The sequence below is a fragment of the Chinchilla lanigera genome, unplaced genomic scaffold (genome assembly GCF_000276665.1).
Source record: "Chinchilla lanigera isolate Chin_1 unplaced genomic scaffold, ChiLan1.0 scaffold00077, whole genome shotgun sequence".
Classification (NCBI taxonomy): Eukaryota; Metazoa; Chordata; class Mammalia; order Rodentia; family Chinchillidae; genus Chinchilla; species Chinchilla lanigera.
Window position 1 is genome coordinate 4,661,692 of NW_004955478.1, and position 24,340 is coordinate 4,686,031.

A 24,340-nucleotide genomic window follows, 5' to 3' on the forward strand; every position below is an offset into this window, starting at 1 on the left:
CCCCATGCTGCTTTGGAAGGCCTGAGGGTCCCTCTGGAGGCAGGCTGGTGAGATAAACTAGGGGGTCCCTGCTCTGGTGGGAATGCGCATAAGACTAACAAAAGCAAATTGTCCTGAATGTAGCGCAAGGTGCATTAGCTCATGTGTGTGCACGTGCTTGTGCGCACGCGTGCATGCCTGTAAGGTGCAAAAAGAGGCAGAGACAAGAGTGACAAGAGCGGGAGAACCTATTCCACGCGCCACGTTAGAGACAAGAAGGCAGCGAGGGAGGGAAAGGGGCAGCAAGCCCAGTCTGGGGTACAAGTGCGGGCGCGTCTCTTATTTCTCACTCCGGGCTCTCACTGCTCCTGCAGCAGTAAGTCTCCCCCTCCTTCCAATGACTCCAGATCCAAGGGTTCCATTCAGAAGGCTCTACCCTTCTGTTGATGGCCAGGGGAGGGCGCAGGAAGGTGGGAGGAGGCCACCAGGCCTGTGGAAACCCACACTCCCCACCACCACTTCTCCCCGGAGCCTGGTGGGCCCAGGCCCTGCTGTGTGGGATCCCCGTGGCCGCAGGGGACAGCAGTCTTGGACTTGGCAGGCCGAAGAGATTACCGTTTGTGCTCCTAGCTGCCCTGCGGTTCCCGAAGCCCAAGCTGCGCTTGGCTGCAACCGGTTCTCACAGCCGACTCCCTGCTGAGAACTCAGCCTTCCTCCCTCCGGTGTCCCGCCGCACCTGGACCGGGAGGGACCGTGCCAGTTCTCAGACTGGACCACCCAGACAGGAACAGCTGAGGCCGCAGTACCCATCTCGGAGACTCCTGTGCTCTCGGAGTCCTGCTCACCCCCTGCCACAGGGAGGGACCTGCGCCCCCAGAGCCCGGCAAAGGGATTCCGGTGGGGGAGGACTCCGGCCTGGGAAGGTCAAACGTCAGCCTTCCCCAGAACAACGGGCACAGCAGCTGCTGTGCTCGGGATCCGTGGACAACTCCTAATGTCAAACTCCTGCAGCAAGGGACCTTGCTGGTTTTGTGGCAACTTTAACCACCTTCCTCCCTAGATGCCCACCTAGGGAAGCCTTAGTTGAAATTCCACATTTTCATGTATATCTGCGGAGGGTGGGAGAATATCCGCGAATCTGTAAGCTGGGAAAACTAAGAGTTAGGGTACTGGCAGAGGTTCCTGGGCCCCGGCCCCAGGTCGAGTCACAGGACTCCGAAAGCACAGCCGTCTTTGGGGCCATTGGTCTGGGTGCCCGGGGCCACACCTCTGCCCCAGCTCAGGGTTGAAGATCCATCACCAAACCCCGTTAGACAGGGCCAAGGGCGAGCAGAGGCCCCAGAACACCTGTTTCTGGTGCAGGTGCGCGAGCAGGTGCCTGCCGGTTCCAAACTGGTCTCTGAATCTGGGTGAATAAATAGGCAGAAGGGGTTACGATGGAAGTGGATTCTTCACCCTCTTGGCTCGGACCTACGGACATTTTGGTCTGTCTCCTAGAGCCTGGGAACAGCTGAGCACGCTCATTCTCAGCCCTGGTGTGGCTGTTCTCTTGCTTCTAGGAAAAGCCACTTAACAGCCTCTACAGACTCCTTAGTGTCTCCCAAAAGACAGGTCAGCCTCATCCCGGGGCACCTGCTACGTGAATCCCTCTTTCCTATGCAGCTGTGCACTTGACGTAACTTCTTCTGCAAACACTTCTGTCGCTCTGCAGACTGTTCCTGGCCCCGGGGGCAAGGCGGTGGATCAACATCGATGGCAAAACCATGGACATCACAGTAAAAGGACTGAGGCACCCCCACCGCTATGTGCTGGACGCAGCGCAGACCCACATCTACATGCTCATGAAGAAAGTGAGTGGGGTGGGTCCGTGTGGCCCACGCACAGGGCCTGAGGTCCTTCCCTCCCTGGCTACCTGGGAAGCTCTTCGGGTACAGTAGAGCGGGGTGACACGTGGATACCGCTTTGCTGGTGCTGGGATGCAAAGCTGGCGCTGTTGTCTCCACTTGTCACCTGTCGGGGTCCTCCTTGGGCCGGAGTGTGGAGACACCTGCAGAAGCTGTCTGCATCGCGGGGCCCCCTCACTCTGCAGGAGAGCTGCAGGGACTATCAGCATGTCAGCAATGGGAGAATTAGTAATAGCTGTCACTTGTTGAAGGCTTATTAGTTGCAGTTACTGTGCAGAGCATGGAACTTTGTCCTCAAAGAGACCAGCGAGGGTGGCCATGATCCTCTACAGGCAATGGGGTTCCAGCTGCTACGCTAATGGAGCCCAGAGACCATGCCCTGGGCCGGTGCTGTGCATGTTGGTGGCAGTTCTTGTGGCCCTGGGCAAGTATGACATAGGGAAGGTTTAGTGTCTAAAAGAGAGAAACTAGGGGCTGGGGATTTAGCTCAGCGGCAAAGCGCCTGCCTGGCAAGCGCAAGGTCGTGAGTTCAGTTCCCGGTACCGGACAAAAACCAAAAAAAAAAAAACAAAAAATAAAAAAAAAAAAATAAAAGAGAGAAACTAGGTGTGACTGTAGTACAACTCCATGAGAGTTCAGGTTGCCTTCTGGATTATTAAAATGTGACTGTGATAAGAATTGTTAAAAATAAAATAAAGGGAACCTGAGAGAAAATCAGTCACTTTCCTAGGAAATTAGGATTGGAGGCTCAGGGAAGGGAGGTCACCTAGTTAGGTCCCTGCCCTGCACTACCCTGACCAGGCTCCCTTCTGACGCTTTGACTTCTCACTGGGGCAGTGATGCCTTTTATGGCAAAGTGCTCCGCCAGCTTTGTTATGTAACGTGAGTTGGTGGGGTTGGCACATGTTTGTGATTGTCCCTTGTGTTTTTCTTTTTTTTTTTTTTTGAGTTAGTCTTTTGTGTGTTATAAGGAAATACATTTACTGATGAAACAGAGAACTCCTTAGAAGTCTCAGCAAGCTGAATTAGTCATTTCTTACTATTTTTTCCATCGGTAGGGTTTCTCTGTGTTTTCCTTACTAGCACATCCACAGCATGGCCTCTTTAATGACAGTCCTCCTTAAATGTGTTTTATTATTTTTTTAAAAATGTAGTTTTCACAGTCTTTTGAGAGATGCACAGGGAGGCCGGCTGCTGGCCAGAACAGCAGAGTCACAGATAATGGATACGAAGAGTGATGTACGTGCTTATGGTACACCGGGTCCCTCCAGGCCAGGGACTCTAGCGAGGAGCTCACCATGACTCTGCCTCCCTTAGCCCTATTCCCAGACTCTGTCTTCGGTCTCATTATTGTAACCGCCACACTTAGTCTTTAGGCTCAGCCTGTTTCAGTCGATCTTTAAGACTCTTGTCAGTCCCTGTGTTGTTGCAGGGGGGTCTGTCCTGTCTTTGTTATGACAGGAGTCTTCGGACATAGCCGGAAGTAGCACCGTTTGGAAAGACAGTTCCCAGACCCTGCCCAGGGTCCCAGGAAACGTCTCAGGGAGGACTCACGGTCTTGTTGTCTCTTTTCTTGTATTTCTTTGCTTTTGTACCCAGAACACAAGGCAGGAAGGACTGCCGGTGGGATCAGGAGAGAGCTCCACATGCAGGGTCCTTGTTTCCTTGGGGGATGGTTCTCAGTGGGACAGGCTACGTCCTCTGGTCTCTTGCTGGTTTCATGACACGGCAAACATCTCTGAGGAGGATTTTGGTGTGTAAGGTGGAGACTGTGGTGTTGAAGCTCCTGGCTGTGCCATTCTTTGGCTTGCAGATGATACAGGATGGGGATGGTGTCCTGGATTACTAATAAGAGACCGCATTGCTAACAAGTTCCCAGGGACACTGAGCCCGGCTGGGGACCCACCCCTGAGAGCAACTGCTCTCCACATTCCCCCGACATCTTTCAGGCAAGGGGACGGATCTGCCCTTTGCATTCTGCCCCCCAGCGAGGGCGTGAGGGTGACGGGCATATTTATTCCTTCTCATAATCAGTTTTTCTCTTGCTTTCACCAGGATTCTTATGCTCGCTATTTAAAGTCCCCGATCTATAAGGAAATGCTGGCCAAAGCTATCGAGCCCCAGGAAACCACCAAGAGGAGGCAAGTGGAACCGTCCGTCATTGCTGCTGCCTGCTGTTTAGTTTACTGAGAAGCCAGGGTTTCTTCCAGCCAAGTGGCTACCACTGATATTTGCTTGATGACAGTATTGGGAACCAGGAAGTATTGCATAGCGTCTCATTTCTTCCTAATGGCCTGACATTATGCTAGTAAGATTTCCTGAGTGATTGCTTCCAGTGAGTTTTGTTTCCTTCATGCTGGTTTGAAAGCGTTCTGGCCAGGCATGGTGGCGCACGCCTGTAATCCCAGCACCCAGGAGGCTGAGGCAGGAGGATCATTACGAGTTTGAGACCAGCCTGGGCTACAAAGTGAGCTCAAGGCCAACCTGAACTGCATAATGAGACCCTGTGTCAAAAAGACCAAAAAACAACAACAACAAAAAAAGTTCCGATAACCAGACCAATAATCACCCTTATCACAAATGGAAACATCTCACTGTTTTTTCTTAATTGCTATTCTTCTCCACCCCTAAATTGATGAATAGGACTTCATTTAGCTACATTCTTTTTTTTTTTTTGTCTTTTTTGACACAGGGTCTCACTATGCAGTTCAGGCTGGCCTTGAGCTCACTTTGTAGCCCAGGCTGGTCTCGAACTCACAATGATCCTCCTGCCTCAGCCTCCAGAGTGCTGGGATTACAGGTGTGCACCACCAAGCCTGGCTAGCTACATTCTTATATCTGCATTTTTGCAGTCCCTTGGAGAGGATAGCAAATTGTACTCTAGAGAAAATGCTAGGCTGTTAGAGGAAAGGAAGAATAACATCCCAAGTGTTCTTACTAACTCAGGAATTACCCAATAGAAGCCCATCAATCCGTTCATTCTCCTTTTTGTTGGAAATGTACATCATCTCACTTTTTAGAGCCATTGAGACAACAAGTGATCTAACATTGGCCAAACAAACCGAACCCTTTCCCTAGGAGGGATACAGGGGCTGAAGATTCCAGAGAGTAGACAAATGACAGCTTGAACGAAGTCATAAGACTCTGGCGGAGACTTTTCAAAGCACCGCCCGCCCTGTGCCCTGTCCCTGTGGTTAGTAAATGCCTAGAGAGCCCGTGCTGGGCAGCTTTCCAGCATCTTCAGCCGATTCAAAGGAGGCAGTTGGACCAGAGCCTTTTTCAAAGGAGCTTAAGAAAAAAACCCCACTTGTTTTCATTCTTGAGGATAATGGCGCTGTTATGAACTAGAGAGAAAGGAGTTCTTTGTGGTGGTGTTCTAGGTTTACCGAGTAAGGGAGTTCAGTATCCCCGGGGACTTGAAAGCTTCTCCTTTAAGCCACAAGAGAGAACTCTAGTAGCCTCAGACGTCCTGCCAGAAGGCGGTGGGGGCAGAGGGAGGTGTCTCAGTGCCCCTGAGAATTCAACTGGGGTCCTTCCCAGACTCAGCCGGGGCTCTGGGGGCCTGGGGTGGCAGGGACCACCTGGCACGCTGGCTTTGGTGTGGCCTGATGCAGCCCAGGGCTGTCGTCATCACTACCGGTGAGTGACAGTCACCTGTGTGCGCTTCTGTACAGGACAAGGCTTGATCTGCATCCAGGCAGGGATTGCAGTGGGTGTGAGTTTATTCCATGGCTCTTGTGTAAGACAGTGTATCCAAGTTTAATTTCTCCAGGACAAGTTAAGCCTGCACTCCAAGTCTTCCCCTTGGCAGGACTGTGGGACATGCCTTATCAGGTGATGCTTCCTGATAGGGGAACCACCCACCTCCCTAGGGTAGGTACGAGAGTCCTAGGAGGTTATGCAGCCCAGGAATTTGGGTAGGTCTCGAGTCTGCAGTCTGTCATTGCTATTAAGATGCTCGGTTCCCAGGGCCATCTGTGTCCTCAAAGGCAGGTGTCTCAGCTCCTCCGTCTCTCCTGGCTCACTTGGACACCTAAACTTAGTCTTGGTTCCTGAGGACACGGTAGAGAGTTTGGCTTCCGAAGAAGGTTCTGACTCATCCCAAGACACTGTGTACGACCAGGTCACCACCCCTCTTCAAGCCCTTTCCTCCTTCTCTGCACATTGGGACCCTGCTATCTCGGACAGTACAGCTCTTTGTGCCCTCCTAGGGTCTGGCTTTTGAAAACAAATAGTTCAGCTCTCCTCTGGGCTGGAATGCTGAGCTTCCATAACCCCAGCCTTCCTGGGCTCCTTCTTTCATGGAGATCTTTCAGGATATTAAGATGACAAATTGTCAGTGTATGGCCGCTTTCTGTGTGGGGTGACAGGTCCCGAGAATGAGGTGCAGTGGATGAAAAGAAAAACAAGACAGACAAAGTTATGGGGTCAGGGGGCTACAGCCTCCAGGACTGAAGCCTTGATTACAATTTTCTTTAGTCTTTTATTGAGATACATACAAAAAGCAAGAACAGGGGAGATGGGAGGAATCAGTAACAGGATTAGCAAGGGCAATGTAGCTTAATTATCGCAAGAACTGACCTGTGACTTAGCTTGCCATCATATCATCATTCCTTCAGGCATATCTCAGCAAAGCATCTGGTGCTGCCCCAGCGGCTTTCCACAGGGACTAAGGTCCTGCTTTCATTTCCTTTCACACTAATGCTTTTGCTAGACTTCCTCCAGAAACAAACAATCATATGGCTTGGTCAGGCTCCAAGTCCCACATAGGTAATACATTGAAAGGTGGACTACAGAATGTCCTTCTCCACAAAAAACTGGCTTCTAAACGTTGTAGAAGGCGTCTGTCATCGTCACCATCCAAAGAGTCCTTTTCCTTGTGCCTACTTGCAATCTGATGGCAAACTGTGCTCACCCTGGTCCCGTCCTCCAAGTTGGGGAGAAAAGAGCTAAGGTTGGAGACATAGCTCTGAGGACCCTACTTGGGGTTCACTGGTGAAGCGAGGGGCCAAATCCGGATGCTGGCCTTCCAGCCTCAGCTCCCACCAGTGTCACTGGGCAAGGGACGTGGTTTGCTGACGGCCACCAACCTGCCTTTCCTTGCAGCTCCAGCCTCCCGTTTATGCGACGTCACCTGCGCTCCAGCCCAAGCCCTGTCATCCTGAGACAACTGGAAGAGGAAGCCAAAGCTCGAGAAGCAGCCAACACAGTGGACATCACCCAGGTCATGAGCAAGCTGGACCGTAGGAGCCAACTCAGAAAAGAACTTCCAGCTAAATAGATCTGTGATCCCTGGGGTGGGGTGTGCACCTGGGAGAGGCAAACCGAGAAAGGTCAGGCAGAGTCTAGAAGATTCCATTCCCCGGTGGTGGGAGAGTAGGGTCAACAGGTTTGTCCCAGATTCTTCTGACTTCCTTCCCAGCAGACTTCCCAATCCTAGGGCCACTAGAGCCCTTCTCTCCCTCCAACTTACCAAGCGCCGGGGCTGCCTATGGTAGGCGTTACCTGACTCAGTGGCCGTGTGCTCATCTGTCTTACCTTAGGAAATTCTTGTAGTGAGAACCACAGGGGAAACAGCCTGCTTCATGTTCCATCATTCGCTTTGGAAAATGACAGCGATGGCTTCTCCCCACCGCCACGGTACCGTTCTTTCAGGGACAGGTGTTTAAAGAGCTTTGTGATGCTCCTCCTACAGTCTCTTCAACTTACACTGAGCTTCTGAAGCAGCCCGAGATCCCTCCCAGGCGGTGGTTGCAGGGCTGCCCTGTGAAAGCGTTTCCCGGGACGCCCCCACTCCATCTGCCTGGGAGGGCCCTGCTAGCACCTGTTCTCCTGCTGAGCTTGTTCCTAGATGCCGTTATTTGAGGGTTCGCGGGGGTGTCTTCTTCCTTCGTTCCCCATCCTGTGCACATACTGTGTGCGTCAGTGGCTTGTAGGAACGAAGCAGTCGGGTCTGAGCAGCTGAGGTAAAATGAGGACTGTATTTTGGGCTAAAGTACACAAGCATTTATGTCCTCGCTCATGGGAAGGTTCGTGGACATGTGGGACATTTTCAAGATGAGATGGGATCAAATATACTTTTTGAGATATCTTCTAGATTGTCTAGGTTACTTTTCTCTTGTTGCTCGGACAAAATACCCAACGCCCAAAATTAAGGAAGGAAGGGTTTATTTAGCTCACAGTTCGTGGAGGTTTCGGTCTGTAATCAGCTGGCTCCAAGGCAGGGTGGCAGGGCGCAGGGACAACAGTATAAGAGGGCAGAAAACAGCAAAAGCAACAAGAGTAAAAAGAGGGGAAGCAACCTCTTTTCCTCCTTATAGTGAATGCAAGCTATCTGCCCACACCCACACCATCTCCATGCCCTCAGCTTGCACAGGCTCAGGATGTATACAAAGTAAGCACCCTGGCTCCCTGCTGAGTCACATAGTTAACCTTCTAAAATTCTCAAGTTGACACAATGAACAACATCCTAGAGCTGGAAGGGTGTGTCCTTTTCACCCCAGGATGTAGAATGGCTGAGTTATTTAGTTAAGCTTCCAGACTCCTCAAGTTGACACAGTGTATCAACCATAACATAGATGTTGATGCTCCCCTTCTGTCTAGCTACAGGTTAAGGCAGCTCTGTGGTCAGGGGTGGAAGGAAAAGACAATTCAGAGTCTGATCTTGTAAGATCTAGAAGGTCATTCTTGAAGTCAGGCTTCCCCCATACAAAAGAGACAGCGGAAGGTGAGCAAGTGACCAGCCTCACACAGCAGGAATACGCCATCCTTCACATATTTGCTGAGCACCTGCTGTATGTAAGTCATTTCTGAACAACAACAACAAAAAGATACTGTTTCTCTTTCATGGAGTTTATAGTCTGGGTCTGACCAACAGTAATTTAAAGTAGCAGATAGGCGCTGCTGTGTAACAAGTGACCACAGCTAGAGTGGCATGCAGTAGTGTTTACTGTTCATGCACATAGCTTCATCTCTGTGGCTGTGCTGATCTTGGCTGAGCTTCCTCATAGGTCTTGGTGGTCTAAAGTGCTGGGATGAGTGGAATGAGTCTGCACCACTTCACCTGCCTCCCGTCTTTCAACAGTCTGATCTAGGCATGCGCTTGTGATGATAGCAGAATCCTAGGGATGCTAGTAGAAATATAGAAGGCTTCCCAGGGCATCTTTCACCTCATTTTATGGGTCAAATCAGCTCCCCAAGCCAGCCTAAAGTTAAGGGTTGGAGAAGTATATTCTACTTCTTTAGTTTTAGTTTTTTTGTTTGTTTGTTTGTCTGTTTTTTTAAAGAAAGGCAAACTCTCATGGCAAGAGACATGGATACCAGGAAGTGTGAAGACTTAGGGCCTTCATTATAACGAACAACACAAAAATAGTTAATAACAACTTATCGACTGTATTCTATAGGAATATAGTCTATGCCACTTTGAGGCAGTGACAGGCAGGTGGGGGATGAAAACGAGTTGATCAAAGGATGTGGGCCAAGGAGGAAGGATGTCCCAGGGAGAGGAGAGTATGTGGCTATGTGCTAGATTGTCCCCCATCACCGGAGACCTACCCCACCTCACAGACATAGAGAAGATCGCACTATCTATGGGAGACGTGGGCATGTAAACCAAGTAGGCAGTGAGTCTCTATTAAGTGAATGAGTAGATAAGGGTCTCAGCATTACCCCCATGAAGGAAGGTACTTGGCTTCACTCCTGGATGGCAGGATTATGTTCCATAGATATATTTTGAAGACCACTTTTGTGTTGGGATCAGTGGAGGGTGCTGTGGTGGACATAGCAACAGCCAAGAGGCCTCTGTCCTTGGAGTGCTGCTAAGGGTGCGTGGATGGATGCAAATGGCTGGAGCATGAGGCAGGGTGTCGAGGGGGGTGATGTACAACCTAGAGAGGTACCTGGAGTTGGGAGCGAGTTGTTTGGCCTGGGGGACCCGGAGAAGCTCTGAGAAGAGGTCTTGTGTGAGTGTGACCCAAAGTGAGGTGTCACCGGATCGAGATTGAGGAGCAGGCACTACAGGTCCTGTGAGCAGAGCCTAGGCAGGGCTGTTGCTCACCCTGAAAGAGTGTGTGCATTAGGAAGAGGTGCTGCCTCTGGACAAACACAGTTCTGCAGCACTGAGTGGGATTTCAGCTCCACTTGGTCCTCCTCCAGGTACCTCTGAGCAGGCCGGAGCTCATCTGATCATTTGGTAGTCCGGGACACAGGGCCCATGAAGCAAATCTGGAAGAGCAGGTTGAAGTTGCACTGTGAGTGTTGTAAGCCAGAACGTGGGCATTTTTCTGTTGCTGGTGAGCCATGCAGAGCATTCATCAGTCTAGAGAGCAGAGCTGGGCTGTAGGAAGTGGGTCCTTGAGCACCGTTCCCTACTCACCCTTTAGACAGTGCTCCTCTGGCTCTCCTCGCAGCCTGCTCATGCCTCTGTCTATACTAAGTGTAAACAATCAGTTGATGTGTGCATTTTTTCCATGCAAGACTGTAAAACATCTGAAAGGGAGAGACCTTGTTTGGGTTTTTGCACCTTCAGGTTAATGGGTACTCTGCTTGTTTGACAAGCTTCATCAAATTGGGAGGGGAGGAAGTGAGGAGAGAAGATGGAGTGAAAGTTGCTGCCCTGTCTCCCTTGAGAGGAAGGTCTGGATTAGGAGTATGTTGGTGGCTTCTGAGAGAAGAGGAGACATGCTGGAGCCGGAATAGATAGGACCTGATCAAAACCAGGGTGATGTTGGACAAGGAATTGAAGAAGACCCTGAGACTTTGATCCTTGGAAGATCTGGGCTGTAGGAGGGTGTACACTATGGAAAGAGGGTTGGATTTCTTCACAGTTGTTAGGGACACCCAAGAAGGTTTTGGAAGCCCAGATCAAAATGTATGCACCATTCATGTAACAAACATGTGCTGAAGCCTTCCACAGCAGGCAATGTGAGGCTTCAGGGCCCTTTGAGGACCTCTAGCCTAGAAAATTGGCAAACACCATGTCATTCACAGATGGAGGACATCAGAACTCTCATAGTGGTGCAAACAGGAAGAAGGCGCATATCAAAGTGGAAGTGGTCCATCCTTTCTGGAGCCACTGAGGAAAATGGACATCAAAGATTGAATAGGATTTTTCAGGAAGGCAGAGAGCTACAGTTAATAATTTTGGTTTCCCTCCTTCCGGAAAGGATTTGAGGCACCTTATGATATGAAAATGCCAGACAATGGAACTCCTAAAAGGATGACTAGAAAACCAACTTTTAAAGTAGAGCTGAACACAGTATACCTTTCATGCCTGGGTTATCGTGACTGAACGTTATATTTTTGTAAATGTTAACTTTTTCTCTAAATGTCTGACAACTACCAATCCAAAAAAAAGGACAGGATTTCTGTTTGAAGAGTCTACCAGGTCATGAAATAAAATATTCAGATCCTTCTTGACCTAGATCCTCCCTGACTTTCAGGTCCCAACAGAAAGTTGAAAATATGCTTCTGAGAGGAGATTTCTAAACCATTGCTGTTTTAGGCATGAAAGATGCAGAACTGAATAAAACAGTCAGGTTTAATTTCATCAAGTTTACATTTCAGTGGAAAGAGACAGAAAAAGCATGGGTAGGGACAGATAAAGCATGGGTAGATGACAGATAAGCACTCTGAAGAAAAAGAAAGCTGGTTTGAGCAATTCTGTGTTAGGGAAGGGAAGTAATTTTAGATGGGCTCGTTCACCTGGAAGTGATTGCTGAAGATGTGAGGATGCACAAAAATTCAGGGAGAGAAAAGGCAGCTGAGAGAGGGAATGGAGGAGGCTGTATTTTAAAGGTAGAAGAGAAGAAAGAGTTAAGAATGGGTTAGAAGAGCTGTTAGGATATACCACACGGGAGATGACGTAAGGAGAGGAGCAAGTGGTCAACAGTTATGACACAACAGAATTGTGTGTCTCGCCCTTCCACTTTCCAGCCTCCCCTGTGGGTAGGTGGCATGGCCAGACCAGGTCTATGGGCTGTGCTGAAGCTCGGAGCCTGGCGTTCCATCTCCATTGTAGGCTCTGCTGGGACTTGGAAACTATATCACCTTCCACATAGCACAGCCGAGAGAGGTAGGAGGCCTGCTGGACCACACTGGACTTAGGAGAACAAAATGTAGATCTTGCTTAGAAGACATTACTGAAAGTCTGAGTTTCTGCAGTGTGGCTCGCCCTGTCTGGACTCACCAAGGAGTTGAGTGTGTTGAAGATGGAAGAGGCCACTGGAGCTAGGAACTAGGAAATCATTGCGGACATTTAGGGGGTGAGAGCGGTGGAAGAGCAAGGGCAGAAGTCGCATGTTTTGGTGATAAAGAAGGATGTGCTGCAGGTAGAGGGTTGGCAGTGAGTGTAGATGACCATTTAAAGAAGCTGAGATGAAGGTGAGGGGCATAGTGGTAACTTAGACAAAGGAGGATTGTTAGGGAGCAGTTCAAAAAGGGCAGGGTGAAATGGGTGTGTTTACCACATGAAGGGTGGCTCCAGGGAGATGGGAAAGCAAGAAAAGGAGTAATTGTCAGGTGTGGTGGTGCACGTCTGTATTCCTGGCTACTCAGGAGGATGAAACAGAAAGATTGCAGGTTCAAGGAAAGCCTGGGCAACTTAGTGAGAAAGACGCTGTCTCAAAATGAAAAAATAAAAAAGGCTGGGGATGTAGCTCAGGAGAGCACTTGCCTAGCATGTGCGGTGCCATGGGTTCAATTCCCAGTGCTGAAAAAACACAAAAGAAAGAAAGATGATAGTGGGGGAGGAGAGATCTTGGGACACTTGTAGTGAACAGGAAAGACAGTTAAGGAAGAGTGTGACTGACTGAGTTATAGGGTGGCCCCACAATGCTTTGGGAGGACACAATCAGGAGGACTACCAGGCTGAAGAGTAGTGAAGACCTAGGGAGGTCAGAGGGTCCCTGGGTCACTGATCAGGACTAAGGCCAGCGTAGAGCATCCATGTTGGAAAGCACTGTACAGCTCCTAGGGATGTAGAACTTCATACATTTGCATGGCTTCACTGTATCTCAACTCCAGACATCAGCCTTTTCCCATACTTACTCCTGCCTCCACCCCACCTGCAAGAATCTCCCAGTGCTCTGCTCTTCAACCCTGGAAGCCACCAGGAAATTCTCATGTTTGATAGGAAAGGGGCTACAGGTCCCTACCCAGTTCTGAGGTCTTGCAGGAATGTCCACGGATGGTGCTGTCACAGCTCTAGCCGGTGGCATTGCTTCTGCTAACTTCATTAGCCTGAGTTGGTCCTTACAGTAGCCCCCTGCGGCCCATCTGGATCTCAAACGGCATGCAAAATAATTTATATTTGCATAGTGTTGTTGATATATTTAAATAATTATAAGTCTCTATTGTGCCACATACTTAGCCCCATTGTACTTCCTCTGTCATAGTTTAACCACATCACAGGCCTCCCTACCCACAGAGTATAGATCTTATACTAAATATAAGTTATTCTACGATGTACCAGGATTTCCTCAATAGCAGTCCATTTTCCAGCTTGACTTTTAGAGAAAAGACTGCTTTCTCCAAGTAAAAAAGAAAATACAAGGGTTGGGGACAAAAAATTAAAATAAAGCACTTGCCTGGCATGTGTAAGTGCTCAACAAGCACTAGCTGCTTTTAGCATCATCCCCGTCTCCAACATTATTATCATCATTGTCACCATCAACAGTATCAATTTTACCGTCACCACCATCTCCTCCATCATCATGCCACCATTACCACCCCCATGACTATTTCCCTCACTATTATCACTACCACTATCATTATCATCACCACTACCGTCATTATCACAAACACCATCACACATCACACAATACACTCACCACCGTCACCATCAACACCATCACTACAACCACGATCATCAGCATCATCAGCATCATCATTACTACCACCATAATTATCATCACCACCACCATCACTGTCACCACCACCATAATTATCATCACCACCACCATCACCATCAACACCATAACAGCCACCATCACTATCAACACTACCATCACCATCAACACCATCACCATCACTATCACCATCACCACCACCATCATCTCTGTCATCATCACTTTCACCATTATAACCACCCTTTCTTGTGGCTTTGTGGTCTTAGAGCAAACTGATGCTTTTTTCCATCTGTCAGTATTGTCCAGTACAGTAGCTCATCATTCTTTATTATTTAAGCTATTTCCTGAGGAATATTTAAAGTATCACTGTCCTAGCCATCTTGCTTCTTTGCTCTCTAAGAATCCTGCTGATCAGGCCTCTGAGCCCTCCAGGGAAGATTAGGGTATATTTAATGTGGGGGAGAGTGAGGAGTTGATGTCACATCCCCATCCACAGCTTTTTGGAGTGACCAGTATAATCACAAACTATCACAAACACCATCACACGTCACACAATACACTCACCATTGTCACCATGAACACCATCACTACAACTACGACCATCATCATCATCATCATTACCACTACCATAATTACCATCACCACCACAATCACTGTCACCACCACCATAATTATCATCACCACCACCATCACCATCAACACCATAACAGCCACCATCACTATCACCACTAGCATCACCATCAACACCATCACCATCACTACAACCATCACTATCACCAGTCCTGTGATCCTGCGTTTACGGCTGAAGGAAGGGTCAGTTCCAAGTGGGAGGGTCTTGTGCTGGACTGCGTCAAACAAGATGACTCCTAGGAGAAATGACAAGGTCATCCAAATGAGTTTCCTCCAAAGCAACCAGCTTTGCTTATTTACTTTAGGGGAGGTGCGGAAGGCAGAACAGGAGAGACTGGAAATGGGATACTATGCCCTTTGTGCTGACCCTAAGTTTTACACTGAAGTCCATGGTCCTGCTCCCAGGAAGGGAGTTCAGACCATGGGTTCTCAGCCAGTTGCTGTGGATAGAAAAATGAACTGCATCTCTGCACCATCTGCTTCGCCTTCCATTAAGATGATTGTGTTCTCATGTTAATGTACCTGCTCCATTTCATGCTCCTCCCCTCCTCTCTTGGTTCCCTTGCACAATAAAAAAGCAGCAACAAAAAATCAAGCTCTCCTCTACTTTGTCTGTGTCCTGTCACATTTTTTGTCACATGTCTTGCATGCCTCTGCTTTGCTGCCACATGCCAATGCGAGGTGGTGCATGGACTGGAGTGTCTGGGTCCCAGGAACAAGCCCCAGGCCTCTGTGTAGGGGCCAAGGCGGGGATCCATAGTTCCCTGGTGGGAGGGTGTGGGAAAAGTATCCTGCTTAGAGGACCCTGGTCCACCTGAACTAATGGCCGTTTGCTCAGAAGAAAAGACCATACCAGGCCAGGTAAGTGAATGAAGATAGTGATCACCTTTCTTGTGATTCATCTGGAAATAAAGAAGGTGCTAGAGGAGCGGTAGATTAGGGACATGGGGAGAGATAGGAGAGACTCAGAATGAGGGGAAGGCACATGGTCATAAGATGTAGGATCCTGGCAAATTTGCACTAGCTCTATGAACTTCAGTTTTTGTCTCTGTAAAGAGGGATTGTAACAGGAGTTTATCATACATTGTAAAGGTATGGGATTCAAGTTAACGAACCCAGGGGTACCACGTTGACACCTTTCTACCTCCTTTGACAAAGCCTGTTTCCTAGTTTGGGTATTTTTGCCCCGCTCTCTAGATCTCACGTCCAGCCTGAACCCTACAGGCAATGAGATGGCAACAGAGAAACAGCAGGGGCTTGTGGGTCATACAGACTCGGGCTCCGCTTCTCATGCAGTCAGTGGCTCCAGTTTTCCATTACTGTGTCACCAATGGCCACAAGCAGTAAGTATTTATTAACGTACAGGTGTCCGGGTGAGACTTCGCTGGTGTCTTAGTCATGAGACTTCCCCTGAGCCTCAATTTGCCGATTCCTACAATGGAGTGGTTGTAGATTCAGAGTATCTGGCATGTCTAGTGGGTGCTTCATACATTATTCAGTTGTACTATTTCACCTCAGTTGTCTTTCATACCCTGCGGCTGCCCCCCAGCCCTGCCGCATCCATTGCCATGATTGTTGGAGACTGGTTCCCAGGTAGAACCGCACTCTCCTGTAGAAATGAAGGGCCGTTAGAAGCTTAGTTCAGAGCACCTTGGGCTTCCTAGCAGGGAAATCCATCAAGACACTGGAAGATTTAGACTGAGGGGCTGGTTTCTGGTTCAGATATGTCACCTTCTCATTGTGGGAGAAGAGCTGAAGAGGCTCTCTGGGTTCTCTTTCCCAAGGGAATCAGTCCCAGTGCTAGTCACTTCCCAAAGCCCCCAGAGGACTTCAACATATATGAATTCGGGGAACACACAACCTTTTTGTCATATATAGCAACTCAGTTCCCAGGGTCACATGCAAGAGGTCGGCCAGGGTGACCGCACTCTTCCCTGAGGGCTCAAGGAGCGGCTGGCAGGACTCCAGTCCTGGGTGTAGGAACTCAGATCTGCTTCCTTGGTGGCTGTCAGGGCAGGTTGCTCTTGGCCCACATTCCTTGCCATTTTCTAATCCAGCAACAGAGAAGTTCTGCCTCATTGAATCTCTGTCGCGCTGTGAGTCTCCCTGGCTTCTGCCCCTAACTTCTGGACACAGATTTAAAGGGCCAGTGTGATGAGCTCAAGCTTACCAGATACTGTCTTTTTGTAAAAGCCAATCTTGGAAGTGACTGTCTGATAGTTTTCACTGAAACTCAAGGGCAGGGATGAACATCCTTGGACCTTCTTAGACTTCTACACAGTACAGTGACAGTCCCGAGAGCCTGGGAAGGTAATGAACCACTCTGGGTGTCAGCCTTTTGTTCTCTAAAGTCAGATGTAGATCAGGAGAGTATCTTGCATGTCAAATAGATGCTTAATACATTCTTCAGTAATTGCATCTCACCTAGCAGTTGTCTCCTGCACCCCTAATCCTGGCCCAGCTTTCTCCCTTGTTGTGGATTTTGGGACAGTGGATTCCAGTTGCAGCTGCACAGCCCTGCAGAAGGGAAGGGCTGTTAGAGATTATGGGACACCTGGTATGTCAGTCAGAATGTGTGTCCCAAGTGCCCCAACCCGTGGTCCCCTTCAGTGGGGCTGGTTGGGGCTAGGATCTGCGTTTGTAACCAGCACCGTAGAGGATCTGATGTGGCTTCTCTGTAAGCTACCAAGGGACACCTGACAAGCGGGTCTGCACACAGATGTGTGTTAGTGAGTTTGATGTCAAGGCTGCCCTTGTATACCTGCAGTTCCTTGGCTTCTTAGAGAATGAGTTTCTTCATCTGTAAAATGGAGACAGTATGAAGTTGCTTCACCAAGAAATTCTAGGGACTAAATGCACTGACCCATGATCGTGAGTAAAGTGCGCAGTCCAGCACTTAGCATCTGCTGAGCTTTTGCTGCATATCTTCAAAAATAATGATTATCACTAGTGTAATATCCAGTAGCCCTGGGCTTGGCTCTGGCTCCCCACCTGTGGGGGGTCTGGGCAGCAGAGCAGCAGCTGCAGCTGCTCTTTGGGAATGGGATCATGTTTGAACTTCAGGGAGCCCCCCCTGGAGAGTGGAGACCCTCCTCATCCCACCAGCCTTCTTAGCCTCTGTGGGCTTTGACCTTTGTCTTCCTCCAAAGAAAATTCTTGGGTGCATCTGCCTTCCCTGTTCAGTTTGAGCCTGGCCCCTCAGATGTTCTAGAAGCCAGGCTTCACTCTGCAGAAACCAGCAGCCCCCTAGCCAGAGCTGGCATCCTCCCTTAGCCACAGCGCAGGGCTTCGCTGGGGGTGGGGGTGGGTGGAGGCCTCTCAGCAGGACAGTCCAGTGGTTGTTTTAAAGAGGATCTATTGACTGCAGGCATTTTCAGTTCTCTCTCAGTGGTGGCATTGATCCAACTGTCCCTGATACCCCATTTGCCCCAGAACCTCTATCCATGCCAGGCTTTGATGTGGCATGTGACTACATCAGGCTTTTATGAAAGGAACCCAGTGAGTCCAAGCCATTGGGCTGTGTCTGCTGCAAAAGGAAGAGCCTCACTGGAACTCTTGATCTTACTTTCCTTTGTTGGCTTGGACAAAGTTTCCTCAGGCTCTGTGAGCTGAAAATGTGCAACATCTACCAGCCTGCTGGAATACTCAGGGTGCTGGGCCATAACAGCCCAGGGAGGCCTAGATCTTTGCCCTTTGTCCATTGGGCCACGTTGCCCTGTATTGCCTGGCCAGCATGCTCAGGATCCTCCCAAGGTGCCTCAAGAGGTGTTGTCAGGGTGCACATGGGCAGGTTTCAGGACAAGGTAAGGTCTCAGGCTGGAAGAGTCAGCAAAGCACAAGCTGGGACAACTTGTGCCATCTCCATGGTTCGGTCAAAATGTTAAATTCTCCAGACTAGAGGTTGAGGCCAAAGATGGAGATGGGGTGACAGGGGGTATGGTGGGGATGAGCCATTTTTCACTTAGGTACTGGAATGAAGGTGGCTGAGAATTCACCCTTGCTACACTCCAGCACCCCAGGCCGGGAAGGAGGGTAGTTTGTACCCTGGGGTACCACTGTCTTGCCAAGGAGACTGAGGCCTGGACTAGGGGACAGACAGGAAGAGGGATGACCTGGGATGAGACCTATGAATGGCTGTGCCATTGTCACACTTGACTTTGGGAACACTTCTCAACTCCCCAGGGAGCAGTGCTACCAGGCCTGAACTCTTGCCCCTGGAAGGGTATTAGGGATGCCTGCAGTGAGCCCCCAATCTCCTGCCCAGGTTATGGTGCACAGCAGAAAAGAAAAGAAACAACAAGAGACAACATAGAGGTGCAGGCAGGGATCTGGGACGACCAGTTGTTCTTGGGGAACAAAAGGCCACAGGCCACCCAGAACCTTGGTGTTTATTCATCACCAGTCAAGGGCAGTGGGTGAAGGACAGTGGGTGTTTCCAGGAGCAGCAATGGTGACTACGGGGGGAGGCGAGTAAGAAGAACAGAGCATTCTTGGAGGGACAAGGAAAGGCTGAGACAGGGGACAATGAGGAAACTGTAGTTTCCCCAGATGCCTATCATCTCCAGCAGGTCCTACCTTGCCCTGTGAGGACCACAGCAGCCATCAGCCCTAGGGCTTCTAGCTGTGGCTGGAAAAGAGCTAGGAGTTTCCTCGTTCCAATCTGGCTCAAGGGCAGGACACGAGCAAGCGTGGACGTCCCCTTGACTCAGTTTATGATTTGTGGTTCTCCAACAGAAGGGGCTGAGTTAACAGGGCAGCTGGGGGCCCTGGCGACGACTGAGACCACAAATTCTCTGCTGAGCTCTCTTCTTTCTCCTCTACAGCCCGGCCAGCACATGGCTCCCAGCCCCCACCTGGCCGTGTACACCGGGACCTGCGTGCCGCCCTCTCCTTCTGGCCCCTTCTCCCCGTCCTGCCGCTCCCCCCGGAGGCCCTTCCCTTCACCCAGCCGCTTCATCCGGCGGCCCAGCAGCACCATCTGCCCTTCGCCTATTCAGGTGGCCCTGGAGAGCTCCTCGGGCTCAGAGCCCAAAGGGGAGGCCAGCTGGTCCAGTGCCCACCGTGGGCCCCTGGCTACTGAGGGCAGCGAGGCCTCCACCGACTGCCCTGGGGCTCGCGGCCATCCCCGGGCCCCCACCAAGGCCCGTGCGGCCCTGTCCTTCAGCAGGTTCCTGAGACGGGGCTGCCTGGCCTCACCTGTCTTCGCCCGGCTCTCCCCCAAGTGCCCTGCTGTGTCCCACGGCAAGGTGCAGCCCCTGGGGGATGTGGGCCAGCAGCTGCCAAGACTGAAACCCAAGAGAGTGACCAAGTAAGAAGCAGCAGGGGCTTGGGCTCACGGGTGTCTACCATGTGGCTGTGAGTGTGGACGGAAGCTCTGTGGTGTGCCTGAGGGCTGGGGCCGGGGCCTGGGTGGGTCATGAGGAGGACCCTGGAGAACGGAACCAGGAGTGGGCTGCTCACATCTCCGGGTCACTGAAAAGCCTCTGGAAACCCAGTCTTGTCCTCCATCTTCCTGAGAAGGAGGAGAAGGGGCAGGTGGCTTTTCTGCTAGTCTTGATTCCCTGTCCCTGCTCTTCCCCCACCCTGCGCCCCTCCCAGGCATACCAGTCTAACAAACCTGTGGTATGTGTAAGGGGCGGGAAAGATTGGTGGCCGCTGTGCGGACCACAGGCGGTGAGATCCTAAGGCAAGTTCCAGCGGTTCTTGCCCCCTCCCTCATCCTAGGTGGCCTCACTTCCGGTCTCTACGGACACCCGCCCACACCCTGCTGTGTCCAGCGCACACTCCCTTAGAGGAGCTGGGGGGATCCTTCTCGCACAGTGGTTTCTGTGACAGTGACAGTGGCCAGAGTTTGGCTGAGCAGTGGCCCCTCCATACTCTACTCCAGGTGGCCCTACAAGTCTGACCTCTGAGAAGCCCAGGTGTCCTGACACAGCCCACCAGGAGCAGAGGCGGCACTCAGAGGAGGACTGATAATATCTGGACCTGTGACAGGGAGCAAAATTGCCTATCATGTAAAACCAGGGACCAGACAAGCCTCTGCCTGATGAGATTTATGGGAGACAGGGGCAACCCTGAATCAGTCAGCCCTTCTTCTGTGTTTGGGCATGCCTGGGCTTGGAGAAGGGAGGTTGCCATGGATACTCAGGAAGCATGGCCTCTGCTGTGCCATGTGCACGGAGGACAGTGAGCAGCAGAGGCTATTACCTGGCCCTGTCTCTGTCACGTGGGGGAAGAAGAGGGAAGGGTGGCTTTGTTGCTTTATCCAGTGTGAGTATTTCTGTTGCTCTTCTCCACCAGCCTTGATGAGGGAATGGGCTAGCTTGGTGGCCACTGTCGTGCCTGACAGGTGGGCACAGGGCTTTTAAAAGTCTCTCTTCCCAGGGGCCGCCAAGTCCTCAGAAGGCAGTTCAAAGGGGTTGAGAATTATGTCCCGCCATGTCCTACAGGAACATCCTGAATTCATCAAAACCCTACACATTGAAGCCCTTCAAAAATGATAATAAAGCCTGTTCAGAATTATCTTTTACTTAGCAGGAAAGTAGGACTCCTCAACAAGGGGATCCCCCGAGCCAGTGGCTGCACACCCCAACTTTGGGAAATACCCCTGGTGTGCTACTCTTTCCTGGGGCTGTCGGGATTCTTTGGGGATTAGCTGTCTTCTTACCCTTTCATTGCTTTCTTTTTGTGTGTGTCTGAAGCTTTTTCCAGATCAAAATGGACGTGCCTACAGACATCGGGCCCTTCCTGATGGACTCGGACGACACAGGGACGGGAGAGACTGGGGCCCGGGACACAGAGAAGGAGGTCATCTGCCCCTGGGAGAGCCTGGCCTCCGGAAAGGCAGGCTGAGCTGGTGCCCCCGGCCAGGAAGATGCTCCTGGCAGACTCTTCCAGACAGGGCCACGGGGTGTACTTGCGCCCAAACCAAAGTGCGTTAGGATGAAGTTGGAGGCTGCTGAGACCAGACGGGACATGGGGAGGAATGCGCCGGCTGGCTCCCAATGGCCACCCCTTCCCTTCCCCTGACTTTCCACTGCTTGGCCAGAAAGGCATGTGGGCCAGGAGTCCCGTGCTGCCTTAAAATCAATAAAAGGGTGAATTGGAATTTCCTTGGATTGGACTGTTAGCACGTGCCCAGTTTTATTAGTTATTCAGGAGCTAAACTCACATCTTCGTCAGTTTGTGACAAAGGGACATTGAGTCCTCCCCAGAGAGCGCTCTCTCTCTCTCTCTCTCTCTCTCTCTCTCTCTCTCTCTCTCTCTCTCTCTCTCTCTCTCTCTGTCCAAATGGGCTTGGGAACAATGTTCTTGCCACGTGGGAGACCTCTAAGGGAAAGCACACTCCCACAATGCCAGATCCTTCAAGAAGTTGGTGCCACAGCAGGGAGTATTGGGAAAAACAGCTGTAGAGGGCAAAGGGTAGGCACGGAAGGAGGAGGTGGGAGGATCAGACCCTGGTGAAGGTCTGACCTCTGGGGATGGTGGTAGAGACCAGGAAAGTCTCTGGTGGCAGCACAGTTCCAAGAAAGATGTGTGTGGGCCATCACGTGGGCATATTGAGTCAAAGTCACTGGCCCTGCAGTGGCACCACTGCTGAGCACGGTCACTGGCTGGAGCCCGCTGGGGGATGTGCTGGTGAATCATGTGTCCGGAGACTGGCTCATCAGTCTATCTGCATTAGGTGCTCTGGATCCATTTCTACGTCTGTTGTATCCTGGCGGGTGCTTCTGAAGATGTGGGTCTTGGTTGCGCCTTCCCACTCCCCTCCCAAGTACACAGCTAGTGTGGATTTATTGACTCACTCACTTCAGCGAGCTCAGCACTGCACTAGGCCTGGGAATGTGCCTGGGAGTCGGACTCCTTGTCCCATTGATTCATCCAGTGATTCTCAAGCAGGGGATTGATTTTGTCCCTTAGGGGGACACTGGGCAGTGTCTGGAGACATTTTGGGTTGTCACGACTGGGGTGGAGGCGGGGTGTTGCTACTGGCATCTAGCAGGTAGAGGTCAAGGGTACTGCCTAGCATGGTACAGCACACAGAACTCCCCACAACAAAAGATTATTCCATCCACAAATTGGTGGTGCCACTGTTAAGAAGCCCTGGACTAGAGTTTACAAATGACACCTTTGTCTTCAGCTTCTGCCTCAGCCCTGGAGAATTGCCCCTGAGGGTCCTACTGGGAACATAATTGGCATGGACAGAGGGTTGGGATTAAGAGCTACATGGTGAATAAAACATTTCTTAAAAGTTGCATGAAAAGCCCTCAAAGGAGAAAAAAAAAATCCCAGTGCTTTGCAAGTCATTCATTCTGCTCCTCCCATGGAACCCTTGGCTCAATTAGGAGATAAGAGTCCCTGACTTGCTGTTAACCTCTGATAGCTTATCTTATTTAAGCCGTAAATACTGTGGTTGTGGAGCCATCTCTGCACAGTTCTAACAATGCATGTTGGGATATCTGGGCATGGTGGCACGTGCCTGTATTCCAAGACTCTGGAGACTGAGGCAGGAGGATTGTAATTTTGAGCCCAGCCTGGGCAACTCAGTGACTTCCAGAGACCCTGTCTCAAAAATAAAAATTTTAAAAAGCCAAGGAATATAACTCTATGCTCAAGTCCATTCCTGTAAAACACAAACAAAAACAATCAAAATGAACCTCGGTGTGTGGCCCAAATTCTGACTTGCTGATCCCTTTAGGATAACCACAGAATCTTCTATACTTCGGGGGTGTCGCTCCGCCATCCCCACATCCACGTCCACGCCCAGGAGGGAGTGATGGGATGGCGGCTTCTTCTCAGTTCACAACCCAGACATAGCCCGCGTCATTTCCTCTCCCATGTCCTTGTTCGGCACTTGGTCGTGTTTTCTGTCATAGCCTGCAAGGAGTCAGGGATACGCAGGCTTCATTCAAACAGTTTATGAGCAGCCAGACTGCCAGAGTTCAAACACTGGGAAGGAAGCTGAGGAGCATGGGTATTGCTAGATGCTTGGTTTCTCCCACACTGGAACTGTCACATAGTCTTGGAGGGGAATGCAAATATATTGGAAATGGGAAGATGAGAGATAAAGCAAAAAGGGATAGGAAGACTGGCTAGGTTTTGTGGGTTTTTGTTTATTTGTTTGTTTGCTTTTGCCAAATCTGAGTGCCTAAAAAATGCAACCATATTGTTTTCCATGATGGAGCGACTTTCCTCTCAGGCTGCAGATGCGAAGCTGATGTCACGCCCCAAGCGTGGGACTAGGAGCAAAGCCCACTCCTTCACAGAGCTGCTCTTCTTGCTCTGTAGCAAGTTCCCTGGTGGAGCACAGGGTGTGGGAGGTGTAAGTCCTGCCTGGTACCTTTCTAGCTTGGGGCAGCATTTGAATTTCCTCTGCTCATCAAGGGTGGCTCCATGATCTTCCTCAGGGGGCGAGGAAGCATATAGGATGACACACGGTACATGCATGGCCCCGGGAAACCCTTCACTTAGCTTAAGAGAGGGCAAAGCCCGAGGGGGTAGGTCTGTGACTTCCACACCTCTGTCTCTGCTAGGCCTGTCCACCTGCCCAGTACCCTGTTTTGTAAGGGGCAGGTGGTTGGCACCTACTGTTTATGCTCACCTTTCAGGGTCACAGGAGAAAGAACCCCATTTCAATATCTCATTACATTAGTCAGCGTCCCAGGAATGTGCCTATTTTCCTTCTTTTGACAACTGACAAGCAGAGCAGGTCTTTTGTGGGGCTCCAAAGCAGTTGTCCCTTTGCTCTCCGGGGAGGGCACCCTGGGACCCACGCAAGGCTGTGCATTCACGAAGCCCCAGGGGAGGCCACACTGCTCCTTGCTTATATGCTGGCACCAGCAAGGTCATACTCCTGAGGAGTCCCCGGGCACCCGGCAGATGGGCTGGGGGTGGTGAGAACACTTCTGACTCAGAGGCCCAGCCCTCCATGCGGAGCGGCCGGTTCCTCCGCACACTTCACCAGAAGAGGGAGTTGGAGGC

The 24,340-nt window shown here is 50.6% G+C and overlaps 1 protein-coding gene across 1 annotated transcript in view; it reads left to right on the top strand.

Moving 5' to 3' along the window:
* The window catches only part of Rgs9 (regulator of G-protein signaling 9), a 68,423-nt gene extending 46,962 nt beyond the window's left edge, over positions 1-21,461 (top strand). Inside the window, exons 15-19 of the mRNA XM_005402137.2 lie at positions 1,691-1,829; positions 3,939-4,024; positions 6,990-7,107; positions 19,183-19,667; positions 21,061-21,461. Coding sequence (XP_005402194.1) covers positions 1,691-1,829; positions 3,939-4,024; positions 6,990-7,107; positions 19,183-19,667; positions 21,061-21,211 — 979 coding nt within the window. The 3' untranslated portion in view covers positions 21,212-21,461. The remainder of the gene's footprint in view (positions 1-1,690; positions 1,830-3,938; positions 4,025-6,989; positions 7,108-19,182; positions 19,668-21,060) is intronic.
* Positions 21,462-24,340: the final 2,879 nt, after the last annotated feature.